General features: G+C 38.7%; 1 protein-coding gene across 2 annotated transcripts in view; it reads left to right on the top strand.

Moving 5' to 3' along the window:
* The window catches only part of Secisbp2l (SECIS binding protein 2 like), a 47,767-nt gene that overhangs the window by 1,938 nt on the left and 32,709 nt on the right, over positions 1–13,120 (top strand). For both annotated transcript variants that reach the window (XM_042687515.1, XM_042687513.1), the window contains exons 2-4: positions 7,668–7,846; positions 9,965–10,289; positions 12,671–12,806. In XM_042687515.1, the coding sequence (XP_042543449.1) occupies positions 7,668–7,846; positions 9,965–10,289; positions 12,671–12,806 (640 nt within the window). The remainder of the gene's footprint in view (positions 1–7,667; positions 7,847–9,964; positions 10,290–12,670; positions 12,807–13,120) is intronic.

The following is a 13,120-nucleotide window of genomic DNA, read 5'->3' as shown; positions in this document are numbered from 1 at the left end:
TCTCCTCCCTCTCCTCCCCTTCCTCCTCCCCTTCCTCCTCCCCTTCCTCCTCCTCCTCCTCCTCTTCCTCCTCCTCTTCCTCCTTCTCCTTCCTTCAAAAAAGCAAAACAGAACACCCAAACCCTTTATGTGAATACAGCTTTGAAAACACAAATGGGTTTTATTGAACAACACATGAATTACCAAAGCAAAAGTGATAATGAAGCTTCCTGGACTTTACCAGAGAATTCTATATACAGTCTCTATTCAGTTTAAGAATTTTTATTTTGAAGATATTTGTCAGAAATACTCAAGGAGCTGGGAAGGTGGCTCAGTGGTAGAGCGCCTGCCTTGCATGCCTGAGGCCCTGGGTTTGATTCCTCAGCACCACATATGCAAAAAAGAAAAAAAGCCAGAAGTAGCGCTGTGGCTCAAGTGGTAGAGTGCTAGCCTTGAGCTGAAGAGCTCAGGGACAGCATCCAGGCTCAGAGTTCAGGCCCCACGACCGGACCCAAAAAAACTCCAGATTTCAAATCTTGACAAACAAATAGGAAATTTACTTGAATTAGTTCCTTGTGTGTCACTAATGAAAGGGTTGGACATCCAACTGTAACCAATAATGCTACCATATGTATACTTAGGGTTACTTTCATCCCAGAGGAAACGTAATTAATTAGATGGTGCCTTTTGGCATAGCAGTTTTTGTGTGATTATTTTAAGAGCAAGTTTCAGCAAATTATTTAGACAGTTTTTCTCTTATCCCACATCCCACATTTAAGAGCTAGAGAAAGTCCATGGAGAAAGACTTTATACTGGAAGGTTTTTGTTTTTTGTTTTTCCTTCTAAGACCTTTTACTTCATCCCCAGACAGACTCTAAATGGGAGAATAATTTGGAACTTCCCTTCATTCCTGTGTTCTCAGAAAAACAGATCTAGAAAAATAGTGCGTCTGCCTCGTTATTGCATTAGGCAGCTAATTCAGGGATCTGTGGTTGGCCTGGAAAGAGTACACTGGAAGAAGTGTGCTACGTTTTATGTATGCAAGATGCCATTATTCTCAGCTTTTTTTTTCCTTTTTCTTTTTTGTGGGGTCAGGTTTGAACTCAGGCTGTTAAATGAACTGTAGCTCTTGATCTACACCCCTTGCCCTTTTTTTGCTTTAGTTATTTTTGGGAGAGGATCTCACAGTTTTGCGGGCCCCCCCCCCCCCCCTCCAGGACATTAATTCTTCTACTGATTGCCTGGGATTACAGGCATGCACTGGCTCTTACCTCTTGGCTGGGGTTCGTTCTTTCTTTCTTATTTACCATGTTTATTTGGAATGACATTACAACTAGAAGTTGCTTCTGATACAGTCGTTTACCATCTTTTTTTTTTTTTTTTAAAAAACAGCAGTATCTTATTTTTTGTAGAAATCCAATAATGTAGGTAAAAGTATTTCTTTTTCTTTTTTTTGGGTCTGGTCATGGGGTCTGAACTCTGGGCCTGGGCACTGTCCCTCAGCTCTTCAGCTCAAGACTAGCACTCTACCACTTGAGCCACAGCGCCACTTCCGGCTATTTTCTTTTTGCTTATGTGGTGCTGAGGAATTGAACCCAGGACCTCAGGCATGCAAGGCAAGCGCTCTACCACTGAGCCACCTTCCCAGCCCCAGAAAAAATATTTCTAAAGGAACTTTAGCATCAAGCAAGGAGAGAGGGGTGGCCTCAACTTGCTTTCATCCCTACCATGGCATGGCGTTCATCATTTCAAAAGGGCCAAGAACTACTAACAGTAGGATCAGGGCGTAGGATCTCTCAGATTTGTGGGATCCTTGATTCTTTCCATTCTATTATATAGTAATGTGATGGCTTTTTAGGTTATTTGGAATATGCTTTTATATTTTTACTACTGAGATGAATTGATAGGTAAAGAGCATATACAGTATATACAGTATATTCTGAATATACAGTATATACAGTATGTTCTGAATTCCCATTTTTCCTCAATAAATTTTTTTCTCTTTAAACCTATGTTGGCTTATACTCAAAATTTCTGAAAATGCTTACGGTGTTAAGTGCTATGGTGGTTCTCATAAGCTTATTCACATGAGCTTGGTTATATATGTTGATCAATATCGTAAAAAGTCACTGGGATGGGAATAAAGTGGTGGATGAATAGTGATAATTGCAGTAGTCACTATGCAAGATGCTAAGGGTAGAGGAGAACCTCAGAAGTACTCTCTTTCATCAAGACTTAAAACTGTTACCTTAATTTTAATTTTGAGCTAGATGTTCTGAAAACAGTTATATTTTCTTTTTCTTTAAAAAAATGTTATGAAGGGGAAAAGAATGTAAAGAATAAATTGGGATTTATTTTATTTATAATGTTTTAGTGTTTCTATTTTTAGGTTATTTAAAAGTTTCGTTATTTTAAAATAATGGGGTTATAACACTCAAGCTTCACAGGTATGTAGTATAATAATTCAAATATTGGCTTAACTTTTAGGACTTTAACATGAGTTTGTTTTTTTAGAGTTTATAAATTTCTTGTTTTTAACATGTTTAATTTTTTTTGTTTTTGTTTTTTTGGTGCCAGTCCTAGGCTTGCGCTCACAGCCTGGGTGCAGTCCTTGATTTTTTTGTGCTCTACCATTTTGAGTTGCAGCTCTATTTTTGACTTTTTTGGGGGTAGTTAATTGGAGGTATAAGCCTCACAGTCTTTTCTGCCAATTCTGGCTTTTAACTGTGATTCTCAGACCTCAGCCTCCTGAGTAGCAAGGATTTACAGGTGTGAGCCACCATTGCCTGGCTAATATCTTTAAATGTTAGCAAAACAAATGTGTTTTGAATATATGTGATTTCATGTAAGGTTGTTCACCAATAAGAAAGCAAAATTATTTGGCTTGTAACTTTCTTTTCAAGTAGTTTGTAAAGTTCAAATAATACTGGCACTGCAAACTAAATGCATAGTCAATTCTCCATATGCTCATGGAGAGAAAATAACATGTGGAAATTTAAAAAGACATTTTCAAGATTTTAGGTTAAAGAGGAAATAAGAAAAACAGAATGTGGGATATATAAAATATTTATAAGATATCGTAGAATATAAAATACCATATGAAAATCTACAAGATAAGGCTGAAACTGTATACTCTTGAGGCAAATGCATGTCATAAATGCTTTAGTTATCAAACAGCTTAAAAGGAAAATAAAATGACACATCCAAGACAAGAAATGAGGTACCAGGGGAAGGAGAAACTCCATCAAAGCAAGAAGAAAAAAAATAATCATTGTAAGAACTGATATTAATGAATTAGATCACCTCAAGACTAAGTCTAGAAAGCTGGTTTTTAGGAGAGTACCATCAGATTTTAACAGGATTAGATTTGGCATCGCAGAAAAAGTGCAGAACTATGGATAGGGAAGCAAGTGGGCAGACTGTGTGAAATGCCTTGATTTTTTTTTTTTTTTTCCTTTTTTTTTTCCTGGGTGTTTTCAGAAGTCTTGCAAAACTTGTAACCAGTACAGTTCTTTTTGGTATGTAAACCAGTAAGTACAGCCTGCAGGGATCTTCAGCAGTCATCATGTGTTTTCTTTTTCAGAAGGCATTTGTTTTACCTGTGGCCAGGGGATGTAAAATATCTTGACATTTTTCCTTACCACAGACTATAGAGGGCCTTCAGGATTCTGTGTTCTCTGTGGGTGTATGGTACATACTCAGAAGTTGCACTGTGGGAGAATGTCTCATTATGTTCTGCTTCAGTTTTTATCTTAAGTGGGTGTCATTTTTCTGTTGCTTAATCTGGGACAATTATTTGCATTCTCCTGGAGGCTCTTTTTCCGACTTGAGTGCATTCTCTGCTGGTGTGTGCTTCCCAGGAATGGTTTGCCCATTTCCCGAAGCTGTTCTGGTACAGGGCCTTTCCAGAACACTGCTCCGTGGGCATTTGTGGAACTCTATAGAACCCTTGACCAGCATGCACTTGTGTAATAAACTCTTTAAGCAAGATTTTAAAAAAAATCATGTTCTGATAACTGTTGTCTTTCTGGACTATTAAAAGACATTTTATCTATTGGCATTTGTATTTATTTATTTATTTGCCCAGTCCTGGGGCTTGAACTCAGGGCCTGGGCACTGTCCCTGAGCTTTCTTTTGGTCAAGACTAGCTCTCTACCACTTGAGCCACAGCACCACTTTTGGCTTTTTCTGTTTATGTGGTATTGACGATTCAAACCCAGGGCGCATGCTAGGCAAGCACTCTACACTAATCCACATCCCAGCCTCTGGTATTTGTTTTTTTTTTTTTTTGGCCAGTCCTGGGGCTTGACCTTTTGGCCTGGGCACTGCCCCTGAACTTCCTTTTGGTCAAGGCTAGCACTCTACCACTTGAGCCACAGAGCAACTTCGGGCTTTTTCTGTTTATAAGGTACTGAGGAATCAAACCCAGGGCTTCATGCATGCTAGGTAAGCACTCTACCACTGAGCCACATTCCCAGCCCCTGGATATTTGCTTTAATATATACAAAATTAAAAATGAGTGAAAATACTTGAGTGCTTTTTTTTTCCAAACAGATTTCTGCAATTGTTATGACTTTTCCTTAATTTGGGAAGTTTAGAAATAATTTCTGAAAGATAGTCACTATTACATTGGAGATTTTTTTTTGGAACAGGTAATAGTACAAGAATGAGTGGACCGTGTTTTGTGTGCTAAGTTTGGACATATTCCATGTTTCCATTCCTTAAAGAGACAACTCCCTGCCATAAAATTCCTGGTCTTTAAAAAAAAATCAATAAGGTAGATCATGACAAAGAGTAAAAAGTAAAACATGGAAATTCCTATGAGGAGTAATACTGTATAAATAATTCAATTTTAAAATTTTTATTTATATATACATATATTTTTTTGTCAGTCGTGGGGCTTGAACTGTGGGCTTGCGTGCTCTCCCTCAGCTCATCAGCTCAAGGCTAGTGCTGTACCTCTTGAGCCACAGCGCCACTTCCGGTTTTCTGGTGGTTTATTGAAGATAAGAGTCTTATGGACTTTGCTGCCTGTGTTGGCTTTGAACCGTGATTCTCAGATTTCAGTCTCCTGAGTAGCTAGGATTATAGGTTTGAGCCACCAGTGTCCAGCAATTAATTTAATTTTGAAAAAATATTTTATTATGCGAGCCATTTTCCTTTGATTTCTACATTAATATTAAAATGGTTCTAGAAGCTATTGTTTACCTAATATCATAAGTTTTATTAGGTGGAACTTTAAGAAGTGTTTGGAGTCTTATCGATGTCTTTTGGACTGAGAGTAACCAGTATGTATATTTGCTATGTGGTAGATTCAGCAGGCCTCAATCACAATAAAGAACTTGAAGCCATACAGAACAGTAACTGTTGGAGAAAGTTTGTCAGTCTGTTCCTGCTAGTGACATCTTCTGTCTGTGCAGCTGTTGACTAATGTAGCTTCTCTTTATATGCTTAAAAACAAAGGCTCACTTTAGTGATTGGGAGTTTTATTGTGGAACTTTGCTCTTTAAAATTGCACTGAGAAAACTAATGCACACTTTTCAAGATCTATGCTGCATATACATATCAACATGAATTGTAAATTACTTATGACATCTTTGAACAATAGGTTGCCTGAGTTAATCTAAATTTTTTATATTAGTATGAGCGAAACTGGACATAAAAATTTGGTGCAGCTTTTTTTTTATCAGTCATGGGGCTTGAACTCAGGGCCTGGGCAGTGTAGTGTCCCTGAGCTCTTCTGCTCAAAGCTAGCACTCTACCACTTGAGCCACAATGCCACTTCCGATTTTCTGGTGGTTAATTGGAGATAAGAGTCTCACACACTTGGCCTAGCCCTCAGGGGCACCAGGGCCAGTGAGGACTCTTGGTTTCTTCAATAGGAGAATTTTATTGTGCTTTGTTCAATTGTTCAGAGACATTCCTAGTTGACATATGGTCAGTTACAATTAAAAGTTGCCTTTTTTCCAGTAAAAAAAAAAGAGTCTCACACACTTTCCTGCCTGGGCTGGCTTTGAACCACAATCCTCAGATCTCAGCCTCCTAAGTAGCTAGAATTATAGGTGTGAGCTACCAGTATCGGCCTTCCCTGAGCTCTTTTTTGTTCAAGGCTAGGCCTAGCTTTACCACTTTGAGCCACAGGGCCACTTCCAGTTTTCTGGTGGTTTATTGGAGATAGATGTCCCAGCTTGTCCTGCCTGGACTGGCTTTGAACCATGATCCTCAGATCTCCGTGTGGTAGTTAATTGGAGATCAGTATCACGGGCTTTCCTGCTTGGGCTGGCTTTGAACCATAATCCTTAGATTTCAGCATCCTGAGTAACTAGGATTATAGGCATGAGCCACTGATGTCTGACAGGACAGAAATTTATCAGACACTTCAGAATCTACCCAGGTGCCTCTAAGAAATTCCTATTCTAGTGTTCATGCATCTTTTTTTTCTTTTTTTATTGTGAAAATACTGTACAGAGGAGTTACAATTACATGGGAAAGATAATGAGTACATTTCTTATCAAGCATTGTTGCCTCCTCCTTTGTTTCCCCTTCCCATCCCTTCCCATCCTCCCCTGCCACCTCAATCCTCCCCCGCCCCCAGTCAAGTTGTAAAGTTCGTTTTCGACATATTGACTTGTATATCTCATTGTTGCAATGGGTCCACCTGTATTACTATTTAAACGATTTGTGTGTTCAGGGGTCTTATGTACTTATAGTTGTATCTGTCAATACTGTAGTCTTTTTTGTCTTTTGAGTATGTATAGATTTATTGTTGTAAGAAGAGATTCAGAACCAGCCCCTTTTCCCCCCCCCAAAAAAAGAAAGAAAAGATACAAAGAAACCTAGAGTTCATTTTTGTGAGTTATTTTAGTTTGCTCAGGTGTCTGCTGGGCATCTGAAGTTCTCATTTTTTTCCTCCAGTTTTAACTGTGAACCAGAATTTTCTTCCCTTATGTTCAGTATACTTTGTTTCTTCTTAGACTTTTCCTTCCTTCTAATTTAACAATGCTAATCTAATTTCCTGAAATTGACAAAAATGGACTATTTTTTAAACTATCTGAATAAATATAATTATTCAGAACTCTTTTTAATGATTTTTCCCATAACAGAATTAGTTAAAAGCATATTGTTTTGTGTGAAGAGTTGGCTTTCTTGCTACTGCTTTATTTTTAGTTGCTGAGGTATGACTTCCTTGTGTGCTTGATTGTTTTAACAGTTTTGATTATGTAAGGAAATATTTCATTGAAATGTCACCTTTAACAAGTTTTCTTATTTTATTAATGGCTTTGTCTAAGTAACTTCATTGGATTTCACTTGTTTTACTTTATTCATTTTATTTATTTTTTGCTGGTCCTGGGCTTGAATTATGAGCCTGGGAGCAGCTAGCGCCCTTTTCACTTGAGCCACTTCCATTTTTTTTTTCCTCTCTGATTAATTGGAGATGAGAATCTCATGGAGTTTCCTGCCTAGGCTGGGTTTGAACCATGATCCTCAGATCTCAGCCTCCTGAGTAGCTAGGATTATAGGCATGAGCCACTTGTGCCTACCTTGCAGGAATGTTTTGAGGGCACATTGCTGCTCCTTTTGGAGGTTTTGTGACTACTGAGACCTAACTATTGTTTGTAAAGATGATTGTCTGTTGTTATGCCTTTGTTTTGTTTGCTAATTAAATACATTTCATTTTCCCTTTGAAGAATGTTAAGCTTTCGGCTGAAGTAGAGCCATTTATTCCCCAGAAGAAGAATCCTGATACGTTTGTGATTCCTATGGCTCTCCCAAATGAGAATGGAAGTGTTTCTGGTGTAGAACCAACTCCAATTCCCAGCTACCTGATAACTTGCTATCCATTTGTTCAGGAAAACCAATCAAATAGGTAATTTCTTCATTATTTTCTTCATTGTGTATGTGTGAGGTGGGGGCTATGTAGAACTTGGCAAAGCACACTTAATTTCTTTTTTAACATTAATCATTTATCTTCTTATTTGTTAAGAAGGGAGAGTAAAACCAAATGATGTAGAAACTTGAAAATTTGTTAACCTGGATTATTTTCTTGGAGGAGATGTAGTTTTAAAGACATGCAACTTTATTAAATCATTAAATTTATTTGAAAGAAATTAACCCAAAGGGAAAAGTGAAATGTTTAGAACCCCCCCCCCCCCTTTTTGAGATTTGATGTTTAATATGCCAGACACTGTCTGGCATAAGACAGTTTTAACTGAAACTTCCATGGTAGTCAGCATGTATTCTAGTTTACTATTGTGTTGTAGTCACAGAGGTACTTAGCAAAGTGCCTGCAGTTCAAACAGGTATATGACGAAGTTGCCACAAGGTGGTAAATTGTGGTAATCATGTCATGATGCCTTACTGGCCCTTCTGTAGACTGAATGATTGGCATTCATTGGTATAGTTCATTTCATTGCTTTTGTGGAAGTGCTTTCAGCCTTTACTAAGTTTTATCACTTACAGCAGAGTAGTCATCTAGCATTATGAAACCCAATGGGCCAAGTGGATGAGGCAGCTGGTGGCATGGTCTTGAAGAGTCAAGGCAGTTGATATTTCCAGATATCCATAAACCATTGTGGGATACCAGTGTACCAGCATGCAGAATTTGAGAAACTCTGAATGGATGCTTTATGAGGCCATTGAGCTAACACTCTCACATATTGAATGCTAATAATCTGAGATTGTTAGGAATTTTCAAGGCTTTCAAATAGTAGAAATTATAGGAGATCCTTCTCAACTGAAGTTAACATTGTATTAACAATCTGATAATTAAAAATTAATGTAGCTAGGCACTGGTTGGCTTACTCCTATAATTCTAGCTACTCAAGAGGTTGAGATCTGAGGCTCACAGTTCAAAGCCAGCCTGGGTAGAAAAGTCCCCGTGAGATTCTAATCGCCAATTAACCACTCAAAAATGGGAAATGGCGCTGTGGCTCAAGTGGTAGAGTGCTAGCCTTGAGTGCAAAGAGCCTCAAGGACAGCCTCTAGGGCCTGAGCTCAAGCTCCACAACTGACAAAAATAATAATGTGTTAGATGATTAATAGGCTAAGTTCAGTATTAGTTTTTCTGTTGGACAGAATGGTCAAGTGTACAGTGTGAAAAATTTGATTTCTTGCCTTATCAGATAGTCTTTGTGAATTCATGAGTAAGCCAGTTGTTAAATTTTTAAATATTTTTTAGATTTTTTTTTTTTTTGGTGAATATTTGTCCATTTTTCTCTGTCATCCCAGAAGCAACTGAGGAAAACCTCTAAGCTTCAACCCCTCTACTCCCAGCGTCAACCTTTGATGAGAGGCTACAGGGATGGGAAGAACCGTTGGTGTGCTCTGTAGGAGCTACATTAGAAGGAAGTATAGTGCTGAGGACAGGAATCAATGGAGACGCTTGCTCCTTATCTTCTCCCTTGACTTGACACCTGCACCTCCCTTTGTTGCCTAGGAGAGAAGCCAGGAAAAGTGCAGCCCTTGGCCAAGTAGATAGGGGAATATGGGAGAGGAAACTTGGAGCCAAGCTAAAGAGTGAGGGGTGGAGCAAATCACCCTGTGTAATGATCACCTTACACACTGCTCATCTTACTTTGCTTTGTGCAGAGGCTGTCAGAGCTATTAGTATTGGATAGGAACTTTGGACTACCATGTTTGCAGACCCAGCCCCTAGGCGTTTTAACTTGTAGGCAGAAATATCTTGAAGAGGTTTGAAGACAGGGTTACAAAAAATGGTATGTGAGTTGACTTGCAGCTATGAGACTGGATGCTTTAATCCTGTCATTTAAATTATTATCACTGATACATCATGCTCTCTAGTTGTAGCAAAGAAATTTATAGGGTGATGATGTTTGTCCCCTTTCCTAGAATTATTATGAAGCCACTGTTCTGCAATATTTTTTAATTGAAAAAGAGATAATAGCTAAGAGATTTTTACTTTAGCATTATGTTTAGGCTTGTTAATATATTTGTTCTTTATTATTATTATTATTTGGTTTTTCAGACAATTTCCTTTATATAACAATGATCTACGGTGGCAACAACCCAACCCAAACCCTGCTGGACCATACCTTGCCTACCCCATCATATCTGCTCAGCCGCCTGTTTCTGCAGAGTATACTTATTACCAGCTGATGCCAGCACCCTGTGCCCAAGTTATGGGTTTCTATCATCCTTTTCCTACTCCGTACTCTGGCACCTTTCAGGCTGCAAGTACTGTCAGTGCAGTAGCCACCGAATGCACCGAGCGTCCCAGTCAGCTTGGGCAGGTCTTTCCACTGTCCACTCATCGAACCAGAAACACTAACAGAGGACCAGTAGCACCAAAAGTAAGTGATTATCTTTGATATTTGATATTTGTTAAGGCTAAGACTAATACAGTTTTCTGCTTGTATTGATGGGTCTTTACTTGCTGAATTTACTACATATTTTTCATTCACTGATTAAAAAAAAATCGGGCTGGGAAGGTGGCTCAGTGGTAGAGTGCTTGCCTTGCATGCATGAGGTCCTGGGTTCGATTCCTTATCACCACATAAGCAAAAAGAAAAAAGCCGGAAGTGGCGCTGTGGCTCAAGTAGTAGAGAGTAGCCTTGAGCTGAAGAGCTGAGGGACAGCGCCCAGGCCCAGAGTTCAGGCCCCACAACCGGACCCCAAAAAAAAAAATCAAAGGCATATAGTTAAAACACTTCATTTTTCCTGTGATGTTACAATGTTTCCCTTACCTCAAGAGAATTTTGCATCAACACAATGCATAATTATTTCCAAATTATTTTAATCTTGTGATAAAAGTTGCATAGTGATAGCAGCATTGATAAGTGGATCCAGTGCTAGTGGTGTTGAATGGCTAATGCACATCAAGAAATTCTAGTCCTCAGAAACCAGTGGAAGACATGGTAAAGAACATTTGTGATTCATTAGATCTACCCTTTAGAGTCACTATTCTAGTCTGTGAATTTTTAGTAGGAATAACACTGTCATTTAAGAAGTACTTTATTGGGGAGGAGGGTTAGGTGGGGGGGGAAGGATGGGATGGGAAAGGGAAACAAAGGAGGAGGCTACAATGCTTGATAAGAAATGTGCTCATTATCTTGTCCATGTAATTGTAACCCCTCTGTACAGTATTTTCACAAAAAAAAAAAATGCTTTATTACTCTTACTGATTTTATTTGTATTATCATTATTTATGGGAACAAATATTCTCCTAGGGCTGAAGAAACTGGAGAGACAAAATAAAAAAAAAAAACTTTTACTCAGGACCAGCCACTTGACTAAGTTAGTGAGGGAGGAAAAGAGGGAGAGAGGAAAGGAGAAAGCAGAGAGGCTGAAATCACAAGAGCTATTCTAGGTTGGTTTTCCATAGACACTAATGAGTTACCTCTTGCGTTTTAAAAAATCTTCAGTCACAATTTTTATTTCTTGAGGTTACCTTTAGTTTCTTCAGAGTCAGTTTGTCTTAAAAAATGGATACATTCCTCATACACATGCCTGTGAAGAAAAAAAAATTCAGGGAAGGATTAGTTTAAGATGCAGAAGGGGACTGGGAAGTTGGCTCAGTGGTAGAGTGCTTACCTCAGCCTGGGTTCGATTCCTTGGCACCACATAAGCAGAAAAAAGCCAGAAGTGGCACTGTGGCTCAAGTGGTAGAGCACTAGCCTTGAGCTGAAGAGCTGAGGGACAGCACCCAGGCCAGGCCCAGAGTTCAGCCCCCACAACTGACAAAAAAAAAGAGTCAGTAGGAATATGCATGTAGGTTTGTAGCCTATCATCTTATACACATAGCAAAGTGCCTGAATGATGTTCAAATCCCACCCTAATGATACCAGTGAATGCCATGGCAGTCACAAAATGGAACCTATGTATTGGCTCTACTTTCTGTGGTGGTCAGCACACCTTTTCCTTGTCAGCCCTTCAAGCTGACAGAAGATATGTCTTATGACTGTCATCTTTCCCCAGATCCATTAGCCCAGCTTCTTCAGGGAAAAGTCTACCTCCTCCTAACAAAGTCAACCACAAGCAGCAGAGTTTGATTTGAAAAGCTTTATGTTTTGTTTATGGAAACACTTTGGATCAAGGGAACTCCTTTTGGGACCTCTAAGAATGAAAAGAATTAAACATTGAAAATAAGATAGTATAATACAATTTCTTTTTTTGGGGGGGGGGGGGGAAGAGGACCTGAACTCTGGGACTGGGCACTGTCCCTCAGCTCACTAGTACTCTACCATTGGAGCCACAGCTCCACTTCTGGCTTTTTCTGCTTATGTGGTGCTGAAGAATCGAACCCAGAGCCTCATGCATGCAAGGCAAGCACTCTACCACTGAGTCACCTTCCCAGGCCCCACCAGTGCTCATATTTTTAAATGAAAAGACAGATCAGCTCTTTAATATTTTCTTTTTGAACTCTGAAGAATTTTTTTGTCTGTATGTATTGTTATCATGCAGGTAAAATTTAGCATGAAATAGGGCTCCATGGTTAGTCTTACCTTTTTATATATAAAATGTACAGCTTTTAACATGATTTGATTATACTCTTATTTTTAATAATTGAGAAAGTATAACAATTAAAAATGAGTTTATATTTTAACAATTATAGTGTTAATGGTTATTTGAGAAAGCATGAGACTGTGTATAATATGTCTTACACGTAGGCAAAGATTTTATAATGTTTAGTGCTTGAATAGATTTCTTCTTCTTTTTTCTTAACTTAAATCAGCAACAACTTTCACAACAGCATATAAAGAGCAAAAGGCCACTGGTGAAAAATGTAGCTACTCAGAAAGAAACGAATGCAGCAGGACCTGATACCAGATCGAAAATTGTTCTTCTGGTTGATGCTTCACAGCAGACTGGTAAGGGAAGGATTCTATGTACTCATCACAGGCTTAGATCTGTGCTGCTCATGCATGGATTCATGGCTGTGGTCTGGACTTTTCAGGGTTCTATGCTTCATCCTTCTATTTGTCCTGCCACTTGGTCAAATGCCATCAGAAGCCTCACACAGTTCATGTTTTTGTTTTCTCTCAACTTGCTGACTTATTATGTATACATTTGAACAAGGTTTAAGCTTTTCTTTTCCCCTGTAGGCATAGGTGGGATTTTGCATTTACTGTAGAAAATTGAGTGATTGTTTCTGGTAGAAATATTGTTTTGTGTGCTGATCTTG

This window comes from Dipodomys spectabilis, unplaced genomic scaffold (genome assembly GCF_019054845.1).
Source record: "Dipodomys spectabilis isolate Male_0828 unplaced genomic scaffold, ASM1905484v1 ptg000108l, whole genome shotgun sequence".
Classification (NCBI taxonomy): Eukaryota; Metazoa; Chordata; class Mammalia; order Rodentia; family Heteromyidae; genus Dipodomys; species Dipodomys spectabilis.
The sequence above is the reverse complement of the archived record's forward strand: the minus strand, read 5'-3'. Positions and strand labels throughout refer to the sequence as shown.